The 27,937-nt window shown below is 46.2% G+C and overlaps 1 protein-coding gene across 1 annotated transcript in view; it reads left to right on the plus strand.

Annotated features, from left to right (window-relative positions):
* SUPT6H (SPT6 homolog, histone chaperone and transcription elongation factor) overlaps positions 1-27,937 on the plus strand; it is a 78,831-nt gene that overhangs the window by 20,383 nt on the left and 30,511 nt on the right. Inside the window, exons 3-15 of the mRNA XM_088458992.1 lie at positions 2,948-3,109; positions 3,233-3,303; positions 3,852-4,044; positions 6,503-6,587; positions 9,729-9,999; positions 10,816-10,917; positions 11,370-11,486; positions 18,429-18,518; positions 22,107-22,249; positions 22,335-22,483; positions 26,943-27,041; positions 27,259-27,388; positions 27,760-27,910. Of these exons, the coding sequence (XP_088315118.1) occupies positions 2,948-3,109; positions 3,233-3,303; positions 3,852-4,044; positions 6,503-6,587; positions 9,729-9,999; positions 10,816-10,917; positions 11,370-11,486; positions 18,429-18,518; positions 22,107-22,249; positions 22,335-22,483; positions 26,943-27,041; positions 27,259-27,388; positions 27,760-27,910 (1,763 nt within the window). The remainder of the gene's footprint in view (positions 1-2,947; positions 3,110-3,232; positions 3,304-3,851; positions 4,045-6,502; positions 6,588-9,728; positions 10,000-10,815; positions 10,918-11,369; positions 11,487-18,428; positions 18,519-22,106; positions 22,250-22,334; positions 22,484-26,942; positions 27,042-27,258; positions 27,389-27,759; positions 27,911-27,937) is intronic.

Raw genomic sequence — 27,937 nt, forward strand, 5'->3', positions numbered from 1 at the left:
TCTTCTTTTTCTTCAAAAAGGCCTCGATGCGGGGTTACGCTTGGGATCGCTTAAAGTGCAGATTTCTGCTCTTTCTATTTTTTTCCAGCGTCGCCTAGCTCTGATTCCGGAGGTTCAGACCTTTTTTCAAGGGGTACTTAGAATTCAGCCCCCCTTTGCGCCACCCACGGCTCCTTGGGACCTGAATCTTGTTTTATCTTTTCTTCAATCATCCACCTTTGAGCCTTTGCAGGAGGTGGAATTGAAGTATTTGACTTGGAAGATGATCTTTTATTGGCCCTGGCTTCGGCCAGGCATGTGTCTGAACTTGGAGCCTTGTCCTGCCGTTCCCCTTACTTGATTTTTCACGAAGATCGGGCGTAACTTCGTACCCGGCCTTCCTTTTTGCCCAAGGTGGTCTCGGGTTTTCATCTGAATCAGCCGATTGTAGTGCCAGCGTTGTCGGACTCTTCTAGGGATTCTCACTCCTTGGATGTGGTTCGGGCACTTCGCATTTATGTGTCCCGTACTGAGGGGCTACGTAAATCAGAGGCTCTGTTCGTCCTTTATGATGCTAATCGGCGTGGCTGGCCTGCGTCTAAACAAACTTTGGCCAGGTGGATTCGTCTGACTATTCATCAGGCATATGTTGCTTCTGCTCGACCACCGCCGGTATCCATTTCTGCACATTCTACGCGCTCTGTGGGTACTTCTTGGGCGGCACGTAGAGGTGTCTCGGCTTCACAGCTTTGTAGGGCAGCGACGTGGTCTTCGGTTCATACTTTTGTACGTTTCTACAGATTTGACACTTTTGCGGCTTCTGCTTCAAATTTTGGTCGTAGTGTCTTGCAGGGCGTTCAGCACTCTCCCCCCCAGGAGGGTAGCTTTGGGACGTCCCCACTGTCATGAAGCTCCAGTGTCCCCTAGTGGATGAAGGAGAAAACAGGATTTTGGTACTTAACGTTCAATCCATTTCTCCGATTCCACAGGGGACACTGGACGCCCACCCAGTGCTTCTTGCCTGTTCTCAGTTGCTTGTTCTGCTTCAGTTCTGTTGCAGTTTGGTCTGTTTTCATTGTGTGACTGTTTATCACTGCAGCCTGCTGTGTTCTTGTAGTGTGTCAGTATGTTGGATTGTTTCTTTTCCTGTTCTCCTTCTCTGTTCTTCAGTCTGTTCTCCGTCTCCTCTCGGGCTCAGTTCTTTAAAACTGGAGCTGATGGGGCATAGAGGGGGAGGAGCCAGTCACACTTGTAGATTTTTAAAGTGCCAGGCTCAACTCAACCCACCGTCTATACCCCACTGTCATGAAGCTCCAGTGTCCCCTGTGGAATCGGAGAAATGGATTTAACGGTAAGTACCAAAATCCTGCTTTTGGTTTTTCCTGATCTGTTTCTCTAGTCTTGGAAGACACTGAATGCCCTTCCATTTGCTCCTGTTTTGTTTTTTTTGTCTGGTTGTATTTTGTTGTTTAGATACCCTGATCCTCCTATTTGGATGCATGGCGTGTCTGGTGTTTTTTTTTTTTATTTTTTTTAATCACTCTGAGGGGTATTCAATATGAAAGGTTAACTTCCCTGGCGAAATTAACGTTTCATATCGGAGTTTTTTTCTGCGTAAAGGTATGGTGCGCGCTCCCGCTTATCCCCGTATTCAAAATAAAATTAACGAAAACAGGAAACTCCGAAGTTGGATTTGCGTAAAGTTACGAATTTTTCCTTAAAATAATTGTAAGACCCCCCTAAAGTTGTTAAAACATGGGGGAACACTATGGGTACCCCCGTTTTAGCCTTTAATTGAAAGTCGGGGATTTAAATAGCCGCAGCAGGTGTTTTTTTTCCGACATTGAAGAAGTGATGCAGAAGAGCACTTAGGTTATTTTTTTCGTTTTTTTAAGTGGTCCCATCAAATTTGGGGTACATGAAAATGGGTACTAGCATATTTTAAGTCCCTAAAGTCAGTTTTTAAAAATTCTGCATTTGTGCACCTGCCGCTATAAACCTATTCTAGAAAACACCTGCCGCATACATGCAGAATAGCCCTGAACCTATTTCCCTATTGTTTAACAATTTTTTCCCTTTTTTTTTTTTTTTTTTTGCACCCCAATTTTTTAATACATTTTATGGGGTGTCCCTATTTTTTTTTAAACTTTTTTTGACACAGTTCTTTTTTAAATGTCATTCCCAGGGGTGCAGGCTATTTTTTTTTAAGCCTGCACCCCTAAACCCCAATTCTGCACTTTTTTTCGACACCTATTCAGTGGTGAAAAGTTATCACCGTTTTTTATCAAAGACTTTTCAAAACTGCGATAAGTCTTTGAAATTGAATACGGTGTAAAAGTAAAACCAGTGATATTAACGCAAAAAACGATGTTATCGCACCCATATTGAATACCCCTAAATAAGGGACACAGACAGAGATCATGGGTATAGGGTGGAGCAGGAGGAGTCCGGGCACCAACTAGTTAAGCTATTCCCAGCAACCCCAGCTCCTCCCCCTCTATACCCCGCCAGCAGCCCCAGACAGGCCATTTTATTCTGATGCCCTGCAAGAGCAAAGCACATTTCTAGAGACTGCTCAGCAGTCTAAGCTGCTTTTCTTTAATTTTATTTTATCAATGAATGGGCAGCGCTAGGTGTCCTATAGGATGCCCGTACCGGTGGCCGCTTCTTTCTCCTCCTCTCTTTTGTCCTTCGGCCCATTGCTAAACCGAAACTGGCTGCCCTGGGCTGTGGGCCCAGGACTTCTGAGAAACAAATTTTATCAGGTAAGAACCAAACTCTTGTTTCACTTACGTAGATATCTGCACACGGGAGGTATTTCACAAATCCACTTTATCAGCTTCAAGCAGTCACACCTTTGGAATACAATTGTAAATGTGTTTTTATTGTTTGTTTGTTTTTTACTACTCTGTTGAAACATTTAAATTTGTTGGAACATAATGTATTTTATTTTTTCTTAAAACTATAGATGAGGAAGAGGAGGAAAATCTGGACGACCAGGATGAACAAGGGAACTTGAAAGGTTTTATCAATGATGACGATGATGAGGATGAGGAGGAGGAGGAAGAAGAAGGAGGAAGTGGGTCTGGAGGCTCAGAGGATGAAATTGGCCACAAAATAAGAAAACGCAGTAAGTCTGTACTCCAAATTATGATACATATAGATTGCATTTGGTACAATGTGTGCTACTTTGAAAAAAGTACTCTTCTGGGTAAACACCTCTTTTATATATCTTTCTTCATTCATTTTGTAGCATTTGATGACCGATTGGAAGATGATGATTTTGATCTCATTGAGGAAAACTTGGGTGTCAAAGTGAAGCGTGTAAGTATAGTAGTTCTTGTCTTAAATGTACTATCAGGGCTTTCCTTTATACCTGGTATTCAGAGAAGATAAAACATTTTCATGTCGCTTGATGTGCATTTTTCTAAAATAAGTGGTTTTAGGTTTTAAGGTTCATACACACTAGACGATAAATTTGCTAACTATATTGTTACAGTCCATAGCGTTCAATATCGTCCAGTGTGTATGCAAGATATCATTAACGATGCACGCTCCCGCGAATCGTTAATGATGTGTTTCATCGCCTGAACTTGCAGGTCAACCTGACGATATCGTCAGGTTGCACATGTTGAGGGATGAGGGAGGGTGCAGTCCCTGAACGATGTTGTTACGATATCGTTCAGTGTGTATGCTCAATGTCGTTGCCGACATTGAGCCTGGCAGTTCAAAGAAAACACTTAACGATATCGCTCATGGAGCATATCGTTAAGTGTGTATGCGGCTTTAGGTATAGACAGACAGAGACAGACAATCTGTCTGTCTATCTCCATATGTAAGAGCTGTATTTAATTGGCCATCTCCTACTACAGCAAAAGTTCAGGCGAGTGAAAAAGATGTCCGATGATGAAGATGAGGAGGAAGATGCTGGAAAGGAGGCACATGAAAAAGAGGCAATCGCTGAGGAAATCTTCCAGGATGGGGAAGACGATGGCAGGCATGAGTCTGTGGAACAACCGATTATAGCCCATGAGGAGGAGGAAGAGGAGGAGGAAGAGGAATCTGGTAGGGGTTATTATAAACCTTGGCAAACTGACAATTTGTTTTTATTTAAACTTGCGAGCAGGGCCCTCATACCTTTCATGTCTGTCTTTTACAACTCAAAGCGCAACGGAATATGCTGCTCTGTATATGAAACTGTTAAAAAGTAATAATAATAGATATATTCTGAATAATATAGCATGGCTCAGTAGCCAGTAAGTGTCGACATCACTATGAGAGAGCCATATATAGATATAACCATACAGATATAGTTCCTGGCAACTCAGCGGAAGAGAGTTTTATTATTCTCTGTGGACACTGAAGAGTGTATAATCCGTGCAAAGGTTGTTGTAATTTAGAAAAGTGGTGCCACCTCTGTACTAGTGTAGTTTGTTGAGCAATATATGTACGCACATATATAGTGAGTGTACATAATGTCTTTGTACAGTGCCTCTGTACAAAGAAAAAATTATGGCAACGAGCTATACCAGCCTATAACCAATACTCAGGTGGCTCCCCCACGTTCCCAAATGCAACCTGTTCCCTGATATATACTCTTCAGTGTCCGCAAAATAGAATTAAACACTCTAACCCATGAGTTGGTAGGATCTATTAGAATTGCCATTTAACCAATTGGATTGAGCAAAGAAGACAAGTGCTTTCAAGCTATCAATGAAGCAAAAGTCCAGCATGAACTACTAGACTGACAGATCATGCATGATATTTGTAGCTTCACAACAACTAGAGATCGTACAGCATACAAGTCTCAGCATCCTACTACAGCCATGGCCAAAAGTTTTGAGAATGACCCAAGTATTGGTTTTCACAAAGTTTGCTGCTTCATTGTTTTTAGACCTTTCTGTCAGATGTTACTATGGTATACTGAAGTAAAATTCCAAGCATTTCATAAGTGTCAAAGGATTTTATTGACAATTAAATTAAGTTTATGCAAAGAGTCAATATTTGCAGTGTTGACACCTCTTTTTCAAGATCTCTGCATTTTGCTGTCAAGCAACTTCTGGGCCACATACTGACTGATGGCCGCCCATTCTTGCCTAATCAATGATTGGAGTTTGTCAGAATTTGTAGGTTTTTGTTTGTCCACCCACCTCTTGATATTGACCGCAAGTTCTCAATGGGATTTAGGCCTAGGGAGTTTCCTGGCCAAGGACCCAACATTTCGATGTTTTGTTCCCCGAGCCACTTAGTTATTACTTTTGCCTTATGACAAAGTGCTCCATCATGCTGGAAAAGGCATTGTTCCTAACCAAACTGTTCTTGGATGGTTGGGAGAAGTTGCTCTTGGAGAATGTTTTGGTACCATTCTTTATTCATGGCTGTGTTCTTAGGCAAAATTGTGAGTGATCCCACTCCCTTGGCTGAGAAGCAACCCCACACATGAATGGTCTTAGGATGCTTGACTGTTGGCATGACACAGAACTGACAGTAGCGTTCACCTTTCCTTCTCTGGACAAGTGTTTTTCCAGATGCCCCAAACCATCTGAAAGGGGATTCATAAGATAAAATAACTTTATCACAGTCCTCAGCAGTCCAATCCCTGTACCTTTTGCAGAATATCAGTCTGTCCCTGATATTTTTCCTGGAGAGAAGCTGCTTCTTTGCTGCCCTTCTTGACACTAGGCCATCCTCCAAAAGTCTTCGTCCTGTGTCATGCCAACAGTAAAGTATCCTGAGACCCTTCATGTCTGGGGTTGCTTCTCAGCCAAGGGAGTAGGATCACTCACAATTTTGACTAAGAACACAGCCATGAATAAAGAATGGTACCAAAACATCCTGCAAGAGCAAGTTCTCCAAGAACAGTTTGGTGACGAACAATGTATTTTCCAGCATGATGGAGCACCTTGTCATAAGGCAAAAGTGATAACTAAGTGGCTCGGGGAACAAAACATTTAAATTTTGGGTCCAAGTCCAGGAAACTCCCCAGACCTTATTACCATTGAGAACTTGCGGTCAATCCTCAAGAGGTGGGTGAACAAACAAAATCCCACAAATTCTGACAAACTCCAATCATTGATTAGGCAAGAATGGGTGGCCATCAGTCAGTATGTGGCCCAGAAGTTGCTTGACAGCATGCCAGGGCGAATTGCAGAGGTCTTGAAAGAGAGGGGTCAACACTGCAATTATTGACTCTTTGCATAAACTTAATGTAATTGTCAATAAAAGCCTTTGACACTTATGAAATGCTTGTAATTTTACTTCAGTATACCATAGTAACATCTGACAAAAAGGTCTAAAAACAATGAAGCAGCAAACTTTGTGAAAACCAATACTTGTCATTCTCAAAACTTTTGGCCATGGCTGTACACATTTTGAATTGACAATGTTAAAATGTCCTCCAGTGTCACCAATTTCCTGGGCAGACGTATAGTATTAATTGCAAGTAAAACAATACATAAAACTTGATAAACTGGATGATGCAACTTCTGTCTAATACTTAGAAATATCCTTTATTACATTATAGACATTGATGATTTTATTGTTGATGATGATGGGCAACCATTAAAAAAACCCAAATGGAGGAAGAAACTTCCGGGATATGCTGATGCGTAAGTCATTTTACAATACCACTACTGTATATAAAGACATTTTTTGTCATTTTCCATTTGGGACAAAAAGACATTTATGGGCTTAATTCCACCTATATATGTACTTTGTTTTCAGTGCGGCAATACGAGGAAAGATTATGGTCGCTGCATTGATTTGCCACTTAAAATGCAACTGACACCCCCCCCCCCCCCACCCCCCCCCACCCAAACATTGTCACAAGTGGAATTTAAACTATTTTTCTTAATATTTCACTCTCCCTTGCAAGACACTAAAGCCATGTCCAAAGGTTTAAGACCCTTGCTACAAATACTGATTTGGACAGTGTGTGTAAATTAGGAATGTATGTTACTTTTATCTAGGAGACTGCAAGTCTATTATCGTACAACACATCTTATGCAGTACTGTTCTGTGAACTAAAAGCTTTTTCATCTGACTTAAATTGTTCCAGCATACACGGTATACAGTGCATCCGGAAAGTATTCACAGCGCTTCACTTTTTCCACATTTTATGTTACAGCCTTATTTCAAAATTAAATAAATTAACTTTTGTACTCAAAATTCTACACAAAAATACCCCACAATGATAACGTGTAAAAAGTTGGGGTTTTTTTTGCGATTTTTGCAAATTTTAATTAAAAAAAAAACTAAAGTCACATGTTCATGAGTGTTCACAGCCTTTGCTCAATACTTTGTTGATGCACCTTTGGCAGCAATTACAGCCTCAAGGCTTTTTGAATATGATGCCACAAGCTTGGCACACCTATCTTTGGCCAGTTTCGCCCATTCCTCTTTGCAGCACCTCTCAAACTCAATCGGGTTGGATGGGAAACGTCGGTGCACAGCCATTTTCAGATCTCTCCAGAGATGTTCAGTGTTCTCCCAAGGCTGTTTTCTGCGGGCGCATCGCCCGGCAGAAACAGCCTGCCGCCCGGCACTTTTCCCCGCCGACCCCCGCTGTGGAACACTAGCCTCTGAAGTGACCGGAGGCTAAAGAAGCCTCCGATCACTTCAGAGGCCAGTGTTCCCAGTGATGCACTGCGCGGGTGACGTCATGACGTCACCCGCGACGTGAGGCGCCTTCCCCGCACGTCTGCTGGATCTAGTTCGATCCAGTCAGCCCCCGGTAGCAGCAGCAGCGGCGAGCGGGAGACCGGCCAGCAAGTAAAGGTAAGTGCTGGGGCCGGGACCAGTCTGGGGGCATTTTATAATGGAGCCAGCCTGGGGGCATTTTATAATGGAGCCAGCCTGGGGGCACTGCACAAAGGGGCCAGCCTGGGGGCACTAATTAAGCCTGGGGGCACTGCATAAAGGGGCCAGCCTGGGGGCACTGCATAAAGGGGCCAGCCTGGGGGCACTGCATAAAGGGGCCAGCCTGGGGGCACTGCATAAAGGGGCCAGCCTGGGGGCACTATTTAAGCCTGGGGGCACTACATAAGGACCAGTCTGCAGGCACTACATAGGGGCACTACTTCAGCTAGGGGGCACTGCATAAGGGCAAAGCTAAACTACAGGGAGCAATGCATAAAGGGGAAAACTACAGGGGCACTGTATAAAGAGCACAAATATAGGGGGCACTGCTTAATGGGCACTTTTGACTGAGAGCCAGTGGGGGAGCAGCCTGAGACATGTCGGGCTGGATTGGTCTGGGAGATACCCCTTTTCCCGGTGCGCGCATAATTGCGAAGGCCCCCATCCGGCTACTTTTGGATGCCACCCGGCTGGAAAAAATTTCTGGGGAGAACACTGATGTTCAATCGGATTCAAGTCTGGGCTCTGGCTGGGCCACTCAAGGACATTCACAGAGTTGTCCTGAAGCCACTCCTTTGATATCTTGGCTGTGTGCTTAGGGTCGTTGTCCTGCTGAAAGATGAACTGTCGCTCCAGCCTGAGGTCAAGAATGCTCTGGAGCAGGTTTTCATCCAGGATGTCTCTGTACATTGCTGCATTCATCTTCCCCTCTATCCTGACTAGTCTCCCAGTTCCTGCCGCTGAAAAATATCCCCATAGAATGATTCTGCCACCACCATGCTTCACTGTAGGGATGGTATTGGCCTGGTGATGAGCGGTGCCTGGTTTCCTCCAAACATAACGCCTAGCATTCATGCCAAAGAGTTCAATCTTTGTCTCATCAGACCAGAAAATTTTGTTTCTTATGGTCTGAGTCCTTCAGGTGTATTTTGGCAAGCTCCAGGCGAGCTGCCATGAGGTTTTTACTAAGGAGTGGCTTCCGTCTGGCCACTCTACCATACAGGCCAGATTGGTGGACTGCTGCAGAGATGGTTGTCCTTCTGGAAGCTTTTCCTCTCTCCACAGAGGAATGCTGTAGCTCTGACAAGAGTGCCATCCGGTTCTTGGTCACCTCCCTGACTAGGGCCCTCTTCCCCGATCGCTCAGTTTAGACTGCCGGCCAACTCTAGGAAGAGTCCTGGTGGTTCCGAACTTCTTCCATTTACGGATGATGGAGGCCACTGTGCTCATTGGGACCTTCAAAGCAGCAGATATTTTTCTGTACCCTTCCCCAGATTTGTGCCTCGAGACAATCCTGTCTCGGAGGTCTACACACAATTTCTTGAACTTCATATTTGTGTACTGACATGCACTGTCAAGTGTGGACCTTATTATAGACAGGTGTATGCCTTTCAAAATCTTGTCCAATCAACTGAGTTTACCACAGGTGGACTCCAATTAAGCTGTAGGAACATCTCAAGGATGACCAGTGGAAACAGGATGAACCTGAGCTCAATTTTGAGCTTCATGGCAAAGGCTGTGAATACTTATGTATATGTGATTTCTTAGTTTGTTTTTTCTTTTTTATTAAATTTACAAACATCTCAAAAAACTTTTTACACGTTGTCATTATGGGGTATTGTGTGTAGAATTTTAGGACAAAAATGAATTTATTCCATTTTGGAATGAGGCTGTAACATAACAAAATGTGGAAAAGTGAAGTGCTGTGAATACTTTCCGGATTTCACTGTATGTAGGTAAATGTCTAGGCAAATGTCTAGTAGTGGGTTTACATATTCTTTATTATGACAAAGTTTTATTGTCATTTATATATAGAATGTTACTTTAGACGGTCTTTAATTTTTTTTTCTGTTTATCTATGATATTTTATGATCTTGTTTGTGCTTTTCCAGTGCTTTACAGGAAGCTCAAGAGATCTTTGGTGTAGATTTTGATTATGAAGAATTTGAAAAATACAATGAGGATGATGAGGAGATGGAAGGGTATGACTATGAGGACGAGGAAGGAGATGGCGAGACAAGGGTGCGACCTAAGAAAACTGCTAAGAAGCGTGTGAGTCGGCGCAGCATCTTTGAAATTTATGAACCCAGTGAACTGGAGAGCAGCCATCTGACTGACCAGGACAATGAGATTCGGACCACAGACCTGCCAGAGAGATTCCAGGTGCGTAACTTATGAAGCAGTGATGAGGTTCTGCTGTTAACTTGGAAGTTGTCAAACTTACGAACGTTACCAGTACTTTCACAATTTACCTTGGGCCATTGGGGGTCTAGGGCCTGATTCAGCAGCGATCGCAAATGCAGCTACGTATGCAGATTGAGTGATTGTTTGCCATTGCGCATGTATAAGCTGCACTGTGCGTGTGCTGTGATCGCAATGCGATTACGGACACCAAGAGGAATCCATCGCAGAGTGAGTGACAGGCTGTGATCGTTTAGGATGGTGACGGCGGGGAGCGGCCGGAAAAACGCAGGCTTGTCTGTCCGTTTGATCGTCGTTGCTTGGAAGTGCATAGATTGGCCACTGCGACTGCATACGCAGCATGAGCACTCACTGCGTGCGAGGAGACTTGCCGTTTGTGTGGCTGGTCACACTTGGTGTAAATGCCTCGTACCTGTGCGATGTGCGTTGATGGTACCGATGTTTATGCAGAAGAGCGACATTCGACGGATGTGCGAAATCGGTAGTGGGCATCTTTATGACGGCTGAGCTTTGGAAAGCATTAGCATATTTTTGCCGCTGCGTTTCGTGCGAATTCGCAGCTGCGATCGCATTTTCATTCGCTGCTGGACCAGGCCCATAGACATGAACAATGGGGTTCAGCTTTGCCATATGCGATATACGCTAGTACATAAATTATAATCGAGGGTTTTATAACTTGTAGCTTCGTAAGAAATGAAGAACCAAAGGATGCTTGAAGTACTGTGATGGTTTAGGTCAACCTAATTGTATTACAAGTTTTCTTTATATTATGTGCAGCTGCGGACCATACCAGTTAAATCTGCTGAAGATGATGAGCTGGAAGAAGAGGCTGATTGGATTTTCAGAAATGCATTTACAATACTGACTATCTCTCAACAGGTGGTGTACCAACTCTTACACTTGTGCTTGTCATTTATGTGTGATTTTCATTTAGCCACAGCAGAGACAGTCACTGTGTGGGCTGAGCAGTAGTCACCTTATACATTCACTAAGAACTAGTAGCAACATTCACGGTTGAGACACAATTCCTGCTGAACAAGGAGACTGCATTCTCATAATCATCAGTTGATCCCACAAAATGGCTGCCGCTTCTATAGTTGGAGTGGGAGACAATTTTCAAGAGCAGACAGGCTAGGCGTGCAATTAAATGACGTAGACAACCTACCTAAATGTCAATGTAAAAGCGTGAGATAACCTCTGGACAAAATGTAGAATAGCAGGCAGGGCTATATTTAATTGTAATAGATTCTAACTCTGTAAGCACTACCAGTCCTGCAGAGCAATGTAATAATTTACAAAACTTAATGTTTTTGTTGTCTTACTTTTAATAGGACACCTGTGATTACCTGGAACGAGGGCAGGTTGGCAGCAGCTTCAGCCGCAAGGGGCCTAGCACCATACAGAAGATCAGAGAAGCTTTAAATTTCATGAGGAATCAGCACTTTGAGGTGTGTGATCTATAAACATACATGTCATCTGGCCATACTTGATATACACCCATCAGCTATAACATTAAAACCACTAATGGGTAAAGTGAATATCTTGTTACAATGGCACCTGTCAAGGGGTGAGATATATTAGGCTGCAACTGAACAGTCAGTTCTTGAAGTTGATGTATTCGAAGTAGGAAAAATGGGCAAGCGTAAGGATCTGAGTGACTTTGAGAAAGGGCCAAAGTGAGTTGGCTAGATAACTGGATCAGACCATCAGCAGGTCTTGTGTGGTTTTCCCAGTATGCAGTGGTTAGTACCTCCCAAAAGTGATAGAAGGAAGGACAACCTGTGAACCGACGACCGGGTCGTTCATGTGCGTGGGGAGCGAAAGCTAGCCCATCTGGTCTGATCCCACAGAAGAGCTACTGTATCACAAATGGTGGTTATGTTAGACAGGTTTCAGAACACATTGACTGGTCTGGGACTACACAGCAAGCTGCAATGCAAAGTGCCTTTGCTGACCCCTATCCACCGCCGAAAGCATCTACAATGGGCATGTGAGCAGCAGAACTGGACCCATTGAGCAATGGAAGAAGGTGGCCTAGTCTCATAAACTACGTATTCTTTTACATCATGGGCGAGGCCAGCTGCAACTGTGTCATTTACCTGGGGAAGAGATGGCACCAGGATACACTATGGGAAGAATACGAGCCTGTGGAGGCAGTGTGATGCTCTGGGCAATGTTCTGCAGGGAAACCTTAGGTCCTGGAATTCATGTGGATGTTAATTTGACACGTACCACCTACCTAAACATTGTTGCAGACCAAGTACACTCCTTCATGGCAGCAGTACTCTCTGAGTGGCCTTTTTCAGCAGGACAATGTGCCCTGCCATACTGCAAAAATTGTTCAGGAATGGTTTGAGGAACATGACAGAGTTCAAGGTGTTGACTTGGCTTCCAAATTCCACTCAATCTGACCAAACATCTGTGGGATGTGCTGGAAAACCAGTGCGAGCCATGGAGGCCTCACATCGTAACTTACAGGACATAAAGGATCTGCTGCTAACGTCTTGGTGCTGGATACCGCCGGACACCTTCAGATGTCGTGTGGAGTACATGCCCGACAGGTCAGAGCTGTTTTGGCATCACAGTGGGGGCCTACACAATATTAGGCAGGTGGTTTTAATGTTATGGCTGATCTGTGTATTGTTTGTGTCATGAAGCAAATTGTTGTTTCTACTTCAGGGTCCACAGGGTATCCACAGGATACCTTGGGGTATAGGCGATGGCGGCAGACATCCAGGCACCACAGAGTAAAATTTTCAGCCTCCCAGGATGCACTGGGGTCCCTCTCCTATACCCCGCCCCCGAGCCTCAGGCCACTCAGTTTTCGTAGGTGCCTGGCCGGACCAGTCGCACCGTACAGAGGGGGGTCTTTTTAAGGCCCCTGAATATTTCTTCGCAGCTGTGGCTGCACAACTAGAGTGCTCCAGCATAGGACAGTCGGTATTGACGTCCATGCTGTCACTCCTACACCCCGCCGGTACCAGAACGCCGGTACCGATCCGGGGATGCTGGTAGGTAGCTGGGGTCACAGCTAGCGGTGATCCCCGGCTACCTGGACTGTGGCCGGATGCACGGGGAACAAGGTAAGCGGCGGGGTCCCGCGGTGGGCACCCGCCGGTAACACAGTCCTGTTTGGTCCCCAGGCAGGGGGCTCCCTGGGGACCGGCTGCGCGTGGGGCCAGGTACTGATCCTGCGCCTTCCACTAGACCACCAGGGACAGCGGGCCGCAGCATGTGCGGTACAGCGCGGCGTCCCAGGGGTTAATAGCATGCCAGGGGAGAACGCCTTCCCTGTCTCACAGCCGGCGTCTCCCCTGCTGCACAGTGCCATTCCACAGCGGTCTGAGCAGGCTGTGTCAGCGCTCCTCCCCAGGGCCCTGCCTTCTCTCTGCTCCTCGGTGGCCATTTTCTCACTACATGTGCTGGGGATGGCAAACGCTGCTGGAAGCTGATACAGATGCCATTGCGGTCCGGGTCCCCCGCATACCTCTCCTTCAATAAGGTCAGTGTATGCAGCACTGTTTCCTACCAGGCTCTGGTCTGTGTAGTTGATCGCAGTGCTTGTAATGCAGGATGTTATCTGTGCATTGTATGTGACTTAAATGCTAGCGCTGTTTGCCTGTACTTTCATTTCTGACTGTCAGCCTTTTCCTATCCCTGTTCTTCTGCTACAGCCCTTGCGGTGCGGTGTTGCAGGGTGTTTATTACCTCACAGTAAACGTGGTTTTTCTGTGTGGGAGGTCACATACGCTCCGTTCACACTCCTCATGTCGGAAAGTGAACGAGGATATCCTCTTCCAGCTATAATGTACTGATATCATGTGCAGTTAGCGGAGGGATATGTAGACGCTGAGGGTTTATGGAGGGCATGTTGTATTATATATCACGCCCCATTTCTGTCACTGTGCCTGCACAAAAAAAGGGGACCGCCCTCGGCTGGCTAAGATGCTTACAGCCTTTGTGGGCAACGCCCCCTGCGTTTCCCCATAGGGGTTATCGCAGCCTGTGGTGGTCTCATCACATGCAGGGGTCCCTGGACAGTTGATGGTACCCCAGTGTATCCTGTTTTTCGCCCCCCCAGGTCTCGCAGGAGCCTGTGTGGGTGAATTTATTGTCCAAATGGTATAGCACCTGATGGACTTTTTACAGGGGGAGTCACCATTTCGGCCTTATAAACGGCCTTTCGGGTCTCAGACGGGTAAAGACATGACGTCTGATGACGGTGACATTATTGACTTTTTCAGACACGAGCCCCTTAGTGCAAAGGAGGCGTAGTCTGGGTCTAAAGTCTATATACCTGGCAGTCCGTGCGGTTTTGGTTATTACATATCCCCCGTGGCTAAATCCAAATATGCCTTCTTTAAGGATAAGGGTATTGCCACTGTAATTCCTCTATCTGGTCAGGTGGATCATTTAGAGGAGGCGTGGAAATTCCGGGTAAGCGGTTCCAGCCTCAAAAACGGTTGACCTTTTGCATACCCCTTTTGCGGATAATTACATTTCCGAATGGGAGTTACCTTTACGGGTAGATTCCACGCCTAGTGAGGAGTGCTACGTTGCCCATGCCCTCCAGGTCCTCTTTGAAGGAGGTTCCAGATTGCAAGGTGGAAATATATCTAAAATCCAATATTCCCTTGCTGGAGGGGCTTCCAGGCCGGCTATGGCCGTGTGCTGGGGGGCCAGAGCCATGGAACACTGAGTAGGTAACTGGATCTCTACACACTGACTCTCCAGCAGAGCAGGTGGATAGTGGCAAATTCTTAGAGACTTTGCCACGTTCATAATGAGACGGTCTTACATATAGCCTACTCCTTTCCAGAATCTCCTCGGCAGCAGTAGCGGCTTGCCGCTCCCTGTGGTTGCGCTCTTGGAAAGCGGACGCAGATTCCATTTGGAATGCTTTGCCTTTTACGGGACAAGTCCTGTTTGGCCCTCGTCTGGACGCAATTGTGGCCCTGCAGGCAGCAGCTACGTCTGCGTGTCTGCCATCGGCTACAGTCCCATCAGGGTCTGGGACTTTGTCTTTTCGGCCCTGTGAGGCCAGGGTAAGTCTAAAATACAGCTTTCCAAGACAGTCAGTAGCCAGGAAATCTGCTCAGCCATAAGAACAGGCTTGGAGTACAAGACGTCCTACTCCCAAGTTGGACTATAAGCCTTCAGCCTCACGGGACGGGCCTCCTCTCGGGAGCCAACAGAGTTGGAGGCCGGCTTCTCCAGTTCGCCCAGTGCTGGTGTCTGACAACCACGGACACTGGGGTAAGAGAAGTATTTTCTTGAAGGTATGTCCTCTCTTCCCGGTAAAAGCCTCCCAGACGGTTTTTCGTTACAGGTCTTCTGTCAATTCAGGACAAGGCCCTGTAATTTTTGAGGGTGTTACACTCTATACTCCAGGCAGGAGTTATAGTATCTATTCCGTTGCCCCAAAGGGGAACGAGGTATTACTTCATCCTCTTTCTGGTACAGACACCCAATGGGGCTTACCAGGACATTCTCAACCTCGAATCATTCAACAAATTCTTAAGGGTTCCTCGGTTCGGGAGGGGGACCCTGCATTCCATCATTCAATGGAGCCTGGGAATTTTGTGGTGTCGTTGGATATATTCAGGGTGACTACCTGAATATCCCTCTTTTCTTAGCACATCAGTGTTTTCCTCAGGTTTGCAGTGGTCGATAAGCGTTTCCAGTTTCTGGCATTGCCCCTTGGTCTGGCCTCCGCGCCTCACGGTTTACCAGGGTCATGGTAGTTATGGCAGCCCACCTGCGGATGCAGGGGGTCCGCTTGTTACCCTATCCGAGTGACCTCCTGTTGTTACCACGGTCTCCAGAGATACTTCAGTGCCATATGCAACGGACAATATCTGTGTTGCTACGTTAGGGCTGACTGATAAACTGGAAATGGTCCTCTCTGATTCTTCACAGAGGATGCTCCATATCCCAACATCTGAGGATCTTTGTGATTGAGGAAAAGATCTCTGCATTACAGGCAAAGGTGCGCAGTTGCCTGCAGAGTTGCCGAGTGTCTATTCACTTGGCAATGTGGTTCCTGGGTTCCAGGATGTCGCTGTTCGACATGGTGGAGAGTACCCAGCTTCACTCTAAAGAACTTGATCCTCTCCGGATGGGATGGGTTGCCCCATAGGATAAAGTCAATAGGCTTTCCCCGGAGGTTTGTCTCTCTCTGGCCTGGTGGCTGCAGAAAGCTCACCTAAACAAGGGGCACCCCCTTTGGGATTGCGGACAGGGTCCTTCTGACGACGGACGCCAGTATCCGTGGCTGGGAAGCAGTGACGGGTCCACACTTGTTCCAGGGCAGGTGGACACCAGTAGTTTTTGCGCTTCCCATAAACATCTGAGAACTCTGAGCAGTATTCAGGGTTCTCCAGCATGCAGGACAGGTCCTCCACGGAAATACCGTGCAGGTACAGTCTGACAACGCCATCGTGATGGCTTATGTAAACCACCTAGGAGGTTCCCGAAGTCAGGCGACACTAACAGTGGTGTCCCGAATTCTGGCTTGGGTGGAAGGCTATATCCCTGCCGTCATCGGCAGTGTTCATTCAGGAATCCTCAGATGGAAAGCAGGCTTTCTCAGCCGTCAAGACGTGCATTCAGGGAAATGTCCTCTTTATCAGGAGGTGTTTAATCTTCTGGTGAACAAGTGGAGCCTTTCAGAGATGAGACTCTTCTGATAGACGTAGGTAGGTCCAGTGGACCTTCCAAGTTGTGTACCTCGTCCCTCCGTTATCCCTTCTTCCTCCAGTAATAGCAAGAAGGAGGCACGCTCCTGCTGATAGCTCCAGCGTAGGCCAGATGGCACTATTATTCAGATCTTCGGAGCCTCTCAGTTAACACTCCGAAGCTGTTGCCTCTACGCCCGGACCTGTTGTCTCAGGATCCTGGCTGATACCCAGACCTGGGTTGTCTGTGGTGGAGACTGCCCTCTTAAGGTCTAGGAGTTTTTCCAGCTCTATAGTTAACAGGTGCTCTGTCCATGCTAAGAGCTCGGAAGTTTTTATCTGCAAGAATTTACCATTAGGTATGGTATACTTTCTTTCAGGTGTCGCCCTAGAGGCTAGGCTCCTCGGGTGTTCCGTATATCCAGAGGTTGGCTTTCCTACAGGTGGGCTTAGATAACAGTCTTCGCCTTGCTTACCCGAAGGTGCAGGTTTCTGCCCTGTTAGTATGGTTTCAGTGTAGGATTGCTACTCTTCCTGATGTCCGCACCTTTGTGCAGGGTGTACGTTATATTCAGCATCCCTTTGTTCCACCTGTGGCTCCTTGGGATTTGGCTGTGGTCCTTAGGGCTCTCTGAGGACCGCCATTTGATCCACTGGGCTCAGTGGATTTCAAATGGCTTACGGCTAGGACTGTATTCCTTCTGGCTCTTAATTTGGCCAGTAGGATCTCAGAATGGTAGGCTCTGTCATGTAGACCTCCCTTTTTCTCATCTTTCCTAGGAACAGGGCAGTGCTTGCCTTTACTTCTCCAGTCCTGTCTGCTGGTGAGGCCTATTTGGCTGTGGTACGGGCGCTAAGAATTTAAGTTGACCGTACCAGTCCATTTAGGAAATCAGACTCTCGGTTTTGTCCTTTCTGATTTCCATAAAAAGGGTTGGCCTGCCACTACGCTAACTTTGGCAGGATGGATTCACAGGTCTTCCTGTTCCATCCTCTATTAAAGCTCTTCCACTAGGTCTGTGGGTCCTTCGTGGGCAGCTCGACGTGGCGCCTCAGCGGTGATTGGCAGCTACGTGGTCATCTGTCCATATTTTTGTAAGGTATTATGCTTTTGATACCTTCGCCTCTCAGGATGCTTCCTTTCGGCGGCGGATTCTCCTTACAGCACAGGAGCGTCCCCACCCTTAAAGGATACTGCTTTGGGACATCCCCAAGGTATCCTGTGGATACCCTATGGACCCTGAAGTAGAAAATATGAGATATGGTAAGAACTTACCCTTGTTATCTCTATTTCTACGAAGTCCATAGGGTTCCACAGGACTCCCGCCCTGTCGCACCTGTACTGCAGATGGGCTGTGATCTGGTCACCGGTTTCTCCGTCTCCTTCTGGTGAGAATGTGATTCTTGTGTGTTCCAGACTGTCTTCTCTCTCTTTTTTGCTCCTGCTCCGGCCTATGGCTTGTTACAAACTGAGTGGCCTGAGGCTCGGGGGCGGGGTATAGGAGGGGGACCCCAGTGCATCCTGGGAGGCTGAAAATTTAACTCTGTGGTGCCTGGATGTCTGCCGCCATCGCCTATACCCCAAGGTATCCTGTGGAACCCTATGGACTTCGTAGAAATAGAGATAACAAGGGTAAGTTCTTACCATATCTCATATTTTATTTTTCATGGTGTCGTTCCTTATAATGTTTGTATTTCTTCCATGTTTTACAGGTGCCCTTTATTGCATTCTACAGGAAAGAGTATGTGGAACCAGAGCTCAATATTAATGACTTATGGCGTGTGTGGCAGTGGGATGAAAAGGTAAATCCTTATTCCTCACTATTAGGAACATGGACTAGAAGGAGTATAAACCCAGTTTTATTATCATGACTGAATTTCATGCTAACCAAATGCTAGAGAGTTGTATGCATTCCCTTTCCGTGAATGGGAATGATTGATTGATATGTGTGGATACTCATGCTTGTAATGTAAATGTGATGTTTTTAGCTTGGATGTTTGAGTTTGTCATCTTTTAGAAGCTGTAAAATTATGCAGATGACTGGTTAATGATGTATAATTATAAACACACAACATTAAAATAAATTTATTTTAATGTTAAATATCTGTCATCGATACATCGGGCCATCGATGTTTGAGAGCATTATGACTTTGATTTACTCAGCAGCTGCTGCAAGGTACACACTGGGGGGGGCCGAGGGGCAGTTCATTTACATTTCCCCCAAGTCGGGGGTCTTGCTGTACTGACTGACCAGCAGTGATCGACAACACGGCAGTCATTGGGGGAGGGTGTATGGATGCAGAGGTGCCGAGTCCTGCAGCTGCCCATTCTGCGTTACAGACAGGTCACATGATTTACGATCATGTTAGTTAATGCACTGCATGGTATGGTCACAAATGATGCGACGACGCCAGGCAAGTGGTTAAGGATGAAGCAGCGGTTCTTCTACCCTTTGACTTTACAAATGATTTGCTCTGCAGTGCATGAACTAATTCTGAAACTAAGTTGGTCCATATAGCAATGACTGTCTAAGGTCACCTTTTGTTCTGATACTGAATGCTGCAGGTCTTCATCGTTATACGGATTAAACATTTTAGACCATTCTTTTGTCTATTTATGCTGTGACTGGGGCTTCTCTGACATCTATTCAGCTTGTTGAAATTACAGTCCTGGATGCCTGTTTTGATTTAGTGGTGTTGGAAGAAAACATCCGAGAGGCATTAGAATATTTGGAGGATGCTGCCCTGAATGTTGTTGGACTACAATTTAGGCTTTGTTGCTCTCTGCTCTCCACACTATCTGGCTCTAAGGTTGGAAGATAGATTCGCAGGCATTTGCTTATCCCTGTTGACTGAGGGATACTGCTTGTTCAGGTATAGAGAATGGGCACTTGCAGCAGGCACTTAACTAGTTAACTACTAAACTAAAGACTCCACCCCTCTATATCCAACAACCTGTTAGAGCACAGGGCCTGATTCAGAGCTCGCTCTGAATCAGGGCCCTCCTACCTAAAATTGGAGAGGCCTCCTGGCCGCTCGCATAGCTGTGGATGACCACCCACAACTTATGCGAGCGGCCAAAAAGATGGTCGCGATGGTCAAGACCATCGCGACCATCGGGCTTGCGACGAGACCCTGCGGTAGGGTCTTGCTGCCGTAAGCCCAGGAGTGCTTTTGGCTCTATCAGAGCCAAAAGCACTCCCACTGACATCACTAGTGATGTCAGTGGGACCGGCCCCAGACGGTAGGCGTTCCCATGGGAACGCCTCCGTCTGGGCAGCAACGACCCCGGCATGCCCACCAAAGGGGGGGGTGCTGTCACTCACCAACGACAGCACGCCCCCTTTGGTGCGAGACCCATAGCGACGGCTTGGCCGTCGCTATGCGAGTCTCGCGCATGCGCACGACGGAGCACCAGTGCATGTGCACTAGGGCACCATCCTCGCTCGCAAGCGGGTCTGAATCAGGCCCACAGTTTGTTTGTTTTTCAACTTTGGAGTAGGTATGCAGCATTGTATTTTTATTTTATTATTTTGGACTATTGGAGTGCCAAGTCCTACCTGACTGGGTTCCACAGTACTGCAGAGCGGAATGAACAGCGCCACTCAGCGTCACCGGTTCTACAGTCTTCCTTCTCAGTGTTGCATGTGCTTCCGGTCAGATCATCACGTGAATAATAATGTGTGTCCCAGTACAAAAGACTGCGCACCACTGAGCTGCTATTGCAGCATTTCGTGGGCTCTTCACTCAGATTCAAGTACAGCCACAGACTACAATTCGATAATCCTGAGCTGCTTGCAGTCACCTCAGTCATGGAAACTATCGGACAGTACTTTGGTGGCCAGAGATACAGGTTAAGTGGGGGCTGCTATAGTTGTTGCCCTACACTCGGGGTGGTTTTGGCAATGGAAAACATTCTATGGGAACGGCACTATCTTCACTCTTACCAATAGAGCGAAGTTTCTCCCCTAGAAAAGGGCTCCTCCTTGGCTTGCTTTCCTTTTTCTGGATTGCAGACAAAATTTAGATGTCTCTGTTGGGAATTTTATCTGGTCTAAATGAAAAAACTTGGACTGACTAGTTGGTTGATGGTCTCCGATCAAATTTTTCTCAGACTGACCTGCCCTTAGTGGATCAAATTAAGGAAGCATCTGGGTAAGTCTGGGACGCAGTCCTGGATGCAAGCTCCGTTCTTTTAGTACATCATCCTTGGCTATTTCTACCAGGAGAACTCTCTGACTTCAATCATGGGAAGTGGATCTTAAATCGAAGAGGATGCTGAATGCAATCTCATTTGTGGAATAGTCTCTCATTAATCCTTAGCTGGATCGTGTTATCTCCTAGACCACAGGGGGAATCTTCCATTTAGCTCCCAAACCTAAGCTTCCCAGGTTTTGGCCCTTTCAGCTTACTGGGCTCTCCCGCCGAGGTTGGTCCGGGGGCTCATAGACGGTTGTCAGTCCTAAGCACAAAGACATCCAAATTTTAGACCAGATGGCAAGCAGACCACATGAGTCTTGGGCCCTATCCAGGTTTGTCCATGATGAGCCGCCTTTATCTGTTCCAGGATTTGTGGCTTCAGTCTGTCTCATTTCAGTTAGTCTGTGGTATTCTGAGCAGAGTATCCATTCTTGATCTGTTAGGTTACTCTCCCAGTCGTTTGAGTATGGTGTTCAACAGGGGGGTTGATTTATTTTTTTCCAGTATACCGAATTAACTTGTTACACAGACTAGTCGGGTGTCTTGGCTCGCAGATAGATCTGTTTGTTTCTGTATAAAAGTCTTTGATAAGGTGGTCTCCACCATTCGCCATTTGGAACTGGACAATTGTGACAACTGTTGATCTTCAGTGCCAGTTTCAGGGTCTGTGGTCCCTAGTGAAAGCCAAGCTTCTGATCATATTTTAGAATTAAGTATGGCGATAAATTCTCTAGTTCAGGGACAGCTTCTGTTAGAGGGAAATCCTGTAAGAATTGTCCAAGGATGCTTGTTTTTGTCGGTAGGTACTTGAATGGGCATATCCCAGTGGTTCTTTGTCCCACAGTTGATGAATGAGAACTTTTTGTCAAATGCTTTCTTGCTGAAACCACTGGATTGCACTGAGCTTCCACTCTCTTTATGCTCTAGTTCATCTATAAAGGTTTACCAGAGTAAAATGTTATTTCAGGGGGTGATTTTTCTTGCTCTTGGTTCTGCTTTTCGCTTCTCCCTTGTGGGTCTGGTTAGAAAAATAAAAGTTCCTGGTAAAATGGGACATAGAAGAGGGAGGAGGAGCTTTACCAGTTTAACAATATTTAAATTCCCATTAACTTCATAGAAAAGGGTAAAAATCCTGTTATCTCCATCTGTTACTTTGTTTTGGTTTACTGATGATTGTGTTTTATTGTATAGTGGACCCAGCTCCGGTTGCGAAAGCAGAACCTGATGCGTCTGTTCCAGAAGATGCAAGCCTATCAATATGAGCAGATCTCTGCGGATCCAGACAAGCCATTAGCAGATGAAATACGACCTTTAGATATTACGGATATGGAGAGGTGATTATCTTTGCCTTTTTAAAGTAGTTTAAAAGATTTAAAGCAGCCTGTAGATATTTAAATATGACCATGATTGTTTATATAGGTTGAAAGATGTCCGGTCAATGGATGAACTAAGGGATGTGTATAACCACTTCTTGCTGTACTATGGAAGAGATATTCCAAAGATGCAGAATGCAGCAAAGTCCAGCCAGAAGAAGCTGAAACGCATCCCTGAGGAGGGAGATGAGGAAGGTTTGTGTATTTTATAATCTTAGGAGCATAAGGACCTACAGAATAACTTCATTCAACTGTCTCTTTCTCAGGTTTATATCCCAGTTTTCCAACATGCTGACTAAACGTTTCTCTTGCTGTCAAGGGAAGGGGAAGGTGTTCATGGTGATTAGTTGTTTAAGGCATAAAGTGGCATTTGCTGTGTCATTACAGACTGGATTCCAACAAAATAAGCTCCATCTGTAATCGCATATCATTCTATTTTTCTTTTACATAGCTGTGTAGCTACCATTTAAGGTTTTAATTTGACTATCACCCTGATATATTTTCAGGACCAGTTTTAAAGGTCAATTAAGTTCGCCACAAGTGGCTCTTGTAACGGCGTGGAAACCTCGGCAACGGCACCTAAACTCGCCCTCCTAGCGGCCCAAACTCACCCTGGACTTGTGGAATTTTTTATGCAGCCCTATTGCGGGTAATTAAATTGACCCCTTGGGGGAAAATCCAGTTAGCCATGGCCAGCTATCCAATTAGCGGGGTTAACCACATGCGTCATCTCCTGAGGGTGAACTTTTCCTCGCCGCTTTAGAAGCAAGGAAGAGGCACAATCAGGTGTTTCACATACAGTTTATGCGGAATCAAAGGGTTTCCGCCAGTTAACACCTCATTTAGCGCATTACTTATTCTATCAGCAGCCCCGGCTCCTCCTCCCCTATACCCCGCCCCCAGCCAGTCCAGTTTTAGTCTGATGCCTTGCAGGAGCAGGCACTGTTTTAGAGACTGCTTTTAAATTTCTCTTTCAGTTTATTTAATTTTATACTATGAGTGAGCAGCTCTAGGTGTCCTATAGGACGCTGGCGCTGCCGCTCCACCGACCCCCTGAGCCGGCAGCTGCAGCACTGGCGAATAGCTCAGTTTCTTCTGTCTGTCCCCGGCACACACCAGAGACCCACAGCCGGATACCGGGAGGGGGGACACGGAAGGTGCTCACAATGTAAGAGCGGGAGCCCTGCTGCATCAGCTGTTACCCACACCGGCGGTGCTGACAGCCAATTGGGCGCTTCTATTGGAGTAGCCCTGGGGTATCTTGTTCAGCAAGGGGGAGTTAGGCTCTCCCCATTAGTTCCTTCCCCGCTTCCTTGGCGCGCTCCCTCACTGCACAAGCCATGCCATAGAACTAATCCTCCCTCTCTTCCCTCCCATCTGAGACACCGAGCAGCCATATTAATCTGTGCCTACTGCAGTTAGTCTCTGGTGAGTAGTATAGTGCTCCTGTCTCCTTGTATACCCCCCCCCCCCTGTGGTCAGGTTATACATTAAGCTCCTTCCTGCCGAGTGGGGTTTGGATTGTTGATAATTAACTACCCATTGTTACAGCATTGAATGTTGTATGTGCATGTCATTGTAGCACTGAATTGTAGCACAGCCTCCTTTCCAGGTGGTTGAAGCGACTCTTATTTGGAGGGTTTCTGCAGGGGGGCTAAACCCTCTTCTGTCAAGCCCCACTTTGTTTTGTGGTCACATTCATTGCACTTCCCCTTATTGCACACAATAGTTTACCTAGTTGGTGTGTGGGCTCTGTGTTTGGTGCTTCGCAGGTTGAAAGCCGTGGCCACAGTTTCCAACCAGGAAGCTTGGACTACCTCTCTCTCTCGGGAACCGACATGGATGCAGTCCTTCTCGCAGGTAATGTTGCAGGGGACTAATAGATTAGCTTCCCCAAGGTTTGTAACCTTACAGGGTCCTAGCTGCCCTCAGTTGTACCATCTCATCAGTGCAGGGTTTAGCGCAGCTGTCTGCATCTTTCCAGACGCAGACCCCCTCTAGACTAGATAATTCTACGCCCCTGTCCGGTTAAGATTCGGACTCCTGGAGGACTCCCTTCCGCACAGGAGGAGGTTCAGCAGAATTACCATCTTCTGCGCAGCTAGAGGTCCTCTTAGCGAAAGCGTGGGCTCTCCCTACTGCTATTCAAGCCAAATGGGAGTCTCCACTCGCATTGCCTGCCTAGTCATGAACAATATCCTTTTTATTCCTAAAACGGCATCTCTTAAGGATCCGACAAATAGGAAGTTGGAACATTCTCTCAAGAGTTTTTATACTCATGCAGGTGCTACCGCACATCCAGCCCTGGCTTTTGCTTGGGTGGATAAAGCTACCGGCGGCTGGGCAGACGCCTTTCAGTAGTGCCTCAGCTCGGGTACCCATAGGAACGAGCTTTTGTGGTTAATGGAGCATATCAGTAAGGTGGCCTCTTATCTTGTAGAGAGATCAATAGTTAGTGATGTCCTAACCTCCTAGGTGTCAGCATCCTCGGCTGCTAGGCGAGCCCTCTGGCTTCATTCCTGGTGCACTGACTTAGACTCTAAGAAGGCCCTAGAGTGCACTGACTTAGACTCTAAGAATGTCTCCTCTTTCAGGAGACATTCTCTTTGGTCCCGATTGTGACAAGGTCGTGACTATGGCAGCAGTCGCAGTCAAGACACCTTCAAGGAGGCGAGTTGCTTTCTCAGCTGGGCAGAGCATCATCTTGCGGCTGTGTCAGCGTTTTTCTTTCCCGGTGTTCGGAATTGGGAAGTGAACGTCCTCAGCCGCCAGGATGTTCACGCAGGCGACTGGGCACTTCATCCCGATGTATTTCAGCTCCTGGTTCTTCAATGGGGCTTGCTGGACATCGCCTTCTTGGTGTCCTGGCACTTACATAAAACTGCAGAGACCTTTCGGACGTACGCCTTGACTGGCTGGTGAACGTTTACACTCCTGTACTTCTGTCCCCCGATCTCGCACGGTATTCCTAGTAGCTCCCGTTTGGCCACGTCGAGTTGGTACGTACAGCTCCGCAGCCTCTCCTTTGACGCTCCGCTGTGTCTTCCTCAGGCCCATGCTTCATTCCGGATCTGAACAGTCTCGCTTTGACAGGGTGGTTCTTGAGACATCCATCCTGCGAACTAAGGGCTTTTCCAGTTCAGTCAGTTACAACTGAATGCTCTTATGCCCTCCTCTGCAAAAATTATTTTCACCACATTGGCGACTTAGTTCTCTTGAAGTTCTGACAGGAACCCCAGAATGTTTTTTTTTTTTTTTTTTCTCTCACGGGTTCTCCCTAGGCGGGTCTGGATTTGGGTCTTCGCTTTTGTTCTTTGCAGATGTGGAACTGCACTTTCGGTCGTCTGAGTCAGATTGCTCTGTTGGCTGACTCCGGACTTTCATTCAGGGAGTTCTCCACGTACAGCCCCCGTTTATTCCTCCGGTGGCATCTTGGCACGGGTCTTTGTTGCTTAGGGCTCTTCAGTCGTCACCCTTTGCGCCTTAGCACTCGGTGGACATTTGTGGGTTTACGTGGAAGACTAGTCTTCTTACTGTGTGTTGAGTGTGTTGTCCTGCTGCTCCCCATTTCTGTTTTTTAACTTTGTACGGGCCGTTCTTCGAAGTCGCTTAGGCTACCTTCTTAGGGTAGTCGCTCAGTTTCTCATCACTCTGGAAATTGGGGTCTCTGTTTTTCAGGCACCTGATTGTTCTATGGAGGAGGCCTCATTGTACGTTGTGTGGGCCCTCCGGTCATCTGGAATCTCTGTAAGACGAGTCTACTTTTTGTCTCTTCCGACTTTCACTATCCGTCATACTTACGGTGTGGCGGGCCTCCCTGATCCGTCTGTGGTGATGACTCATTCCACCAGATACCTTTTTTGGCAGCTTACCGGGGTACTTCGACTGTGCAACTTTGTAGGACGGCCCGTGGTCCTCCACCTATACGTTCCTCAAATTCTTTTCTTTTGACTCCTTCACTACTGCAGACACAGATTTTGGCTGAAGAGTTATCAGTGCAGCTCCAGCACGTTCCCCTCCTTAGGGGGGATAGCTTTGGGATATCCCAGAGTCAATGCCTGTGTCCCCTATGGCATAAAGAAGAAAAGGAGATTTATGGTCTTACGTGGTTAAATCCTTTTCTTCGGAAATCTATAAGGGACACAGGCCGCCCACCCTGATACGTCTGGCTTGCAGAGTTTTTACTCTACTTCCAGTCCTCTTTTTAGCGTTTCTGGTTGTTTGGACCTGTATATGTGTGTTGGTCTGCCTTCTCCTCTTTCTCGCTCCTGCTTTGGGCTCACCAACTGAACTGACCTGCTGGGGTGAGGTATAGGAGAGGAGGAGCCAGGGCTGCTGGGATTAAGTTTAACTAGTTGGTGCCCGGACGACTCCTATTCCAGCCTATACCCATGACCAATACCTGTGTCCCCTATGGATTCCGAAGAAAAGGATTTAACCAAGTAAGTCCATAGATCTCCTTTTAATTGAATATCATTTCCCTGCATGGCGCCGGTAATGGATAATAGTATAGGTATTTGTTAATGTTGTTGCTTTATCAAGTTATTGTTTTCTTACAGCTCTGTTAAGTGGTTTTGCTTTTTTACCATCATGCATGTGTGTTTCATTCATAAAGTGATGTCTACTTCTGAGTTGATCAAACTTAATTTTACAGGAGCTGAAGCTGTAGAGCAAGAAGAAGAGCAAAAGGGGCCAGAGTTAAAGCAGGCTTCACGTAGGGACATGTATTCAATCTGCCAAAGTGCTGGTCTGGGTGAGTGTTTTACACCGATCATACCATAAACCTTCTGTCCTTCTCACTGCTGGATAACTAATTATTTTCTTGCTATGGAAAGATAACCCATTAGCCCAATCTGTTTGTTATTAAAAGTCACCTTAATATATTAAGCCTAGGGCATCTTGCATTAAATGGCTAACATTCTCAGAAAGACAGACATAATGAATTTTACATGTCTTCCTCAATTTGACAGATGGTTTGGCAAAGAAGTTTGGTCTGACACCAGAGCAGTTTGGTGAGAACCTGCGAGACAGTTACCAGCGGCACGAGACTGAGCAGTTTCCAGCCGAGCCTCTAGAACTTGCTAAAGATTACGTGTGCAGGTCAGTTCCTGGTTCTTATTCGCAGTTAGATATCTACTTGTAATCTATTCACCATAGACAAAAAGTACATGAATTCTCGATAGAAACTGTCAGTAATAGGAGCCATTGATTTTTATTCCTATATTTCATTACATGAACCAATTATTACTATATCAGGACAGTCATATGAAGAATTTTTTACCTTAATACAAGCTCTGCATATTTTTTTTTTCTTTAATTAAATGTCTTTTATTTTAAATATACATGTTGGTTGTTTAATAGAATCTTTTCAAGACTATGCAATATATAGTTGAGCAATCATAATTTTAGAAATGGATATATATTGAAGCCATTTAATAATGTTCTCTTTTTTTTATTGTTTGTTGCTGTAGTCAGTTCTCTACACCAGAGGGAGTGCTGGAAGGGGCCCGATACATGGTCGCTTTGCAGATTGCTAGGGAGCCTTTGGTCAGACAGGTTTTAAGACAGACCTTTCAAGAAAGGGGCAAGATTAACGTTGTACCATCCAAGAAAGGCAGAAAGGTACTTGTCTTGTATTTTGCATGTTTA

The sequence above is a fragment of the Taudactylus pleione genome, unplaced genomic scaffold (genome assembly GCF_031769625.1).
Source record: "Taudactylus pleione unplaced genomic scaffold, aTauple2 ptg000886l, whole genome shotgun sequence".
In the NCBI taxonomy this organism is placed as follows: domain Eukaryota; kingdom Metazoa; phylum Chordata; class Amphibia; order Anura; family Myobatrachidae; genus Taudactylus; species Taudactylus pleione.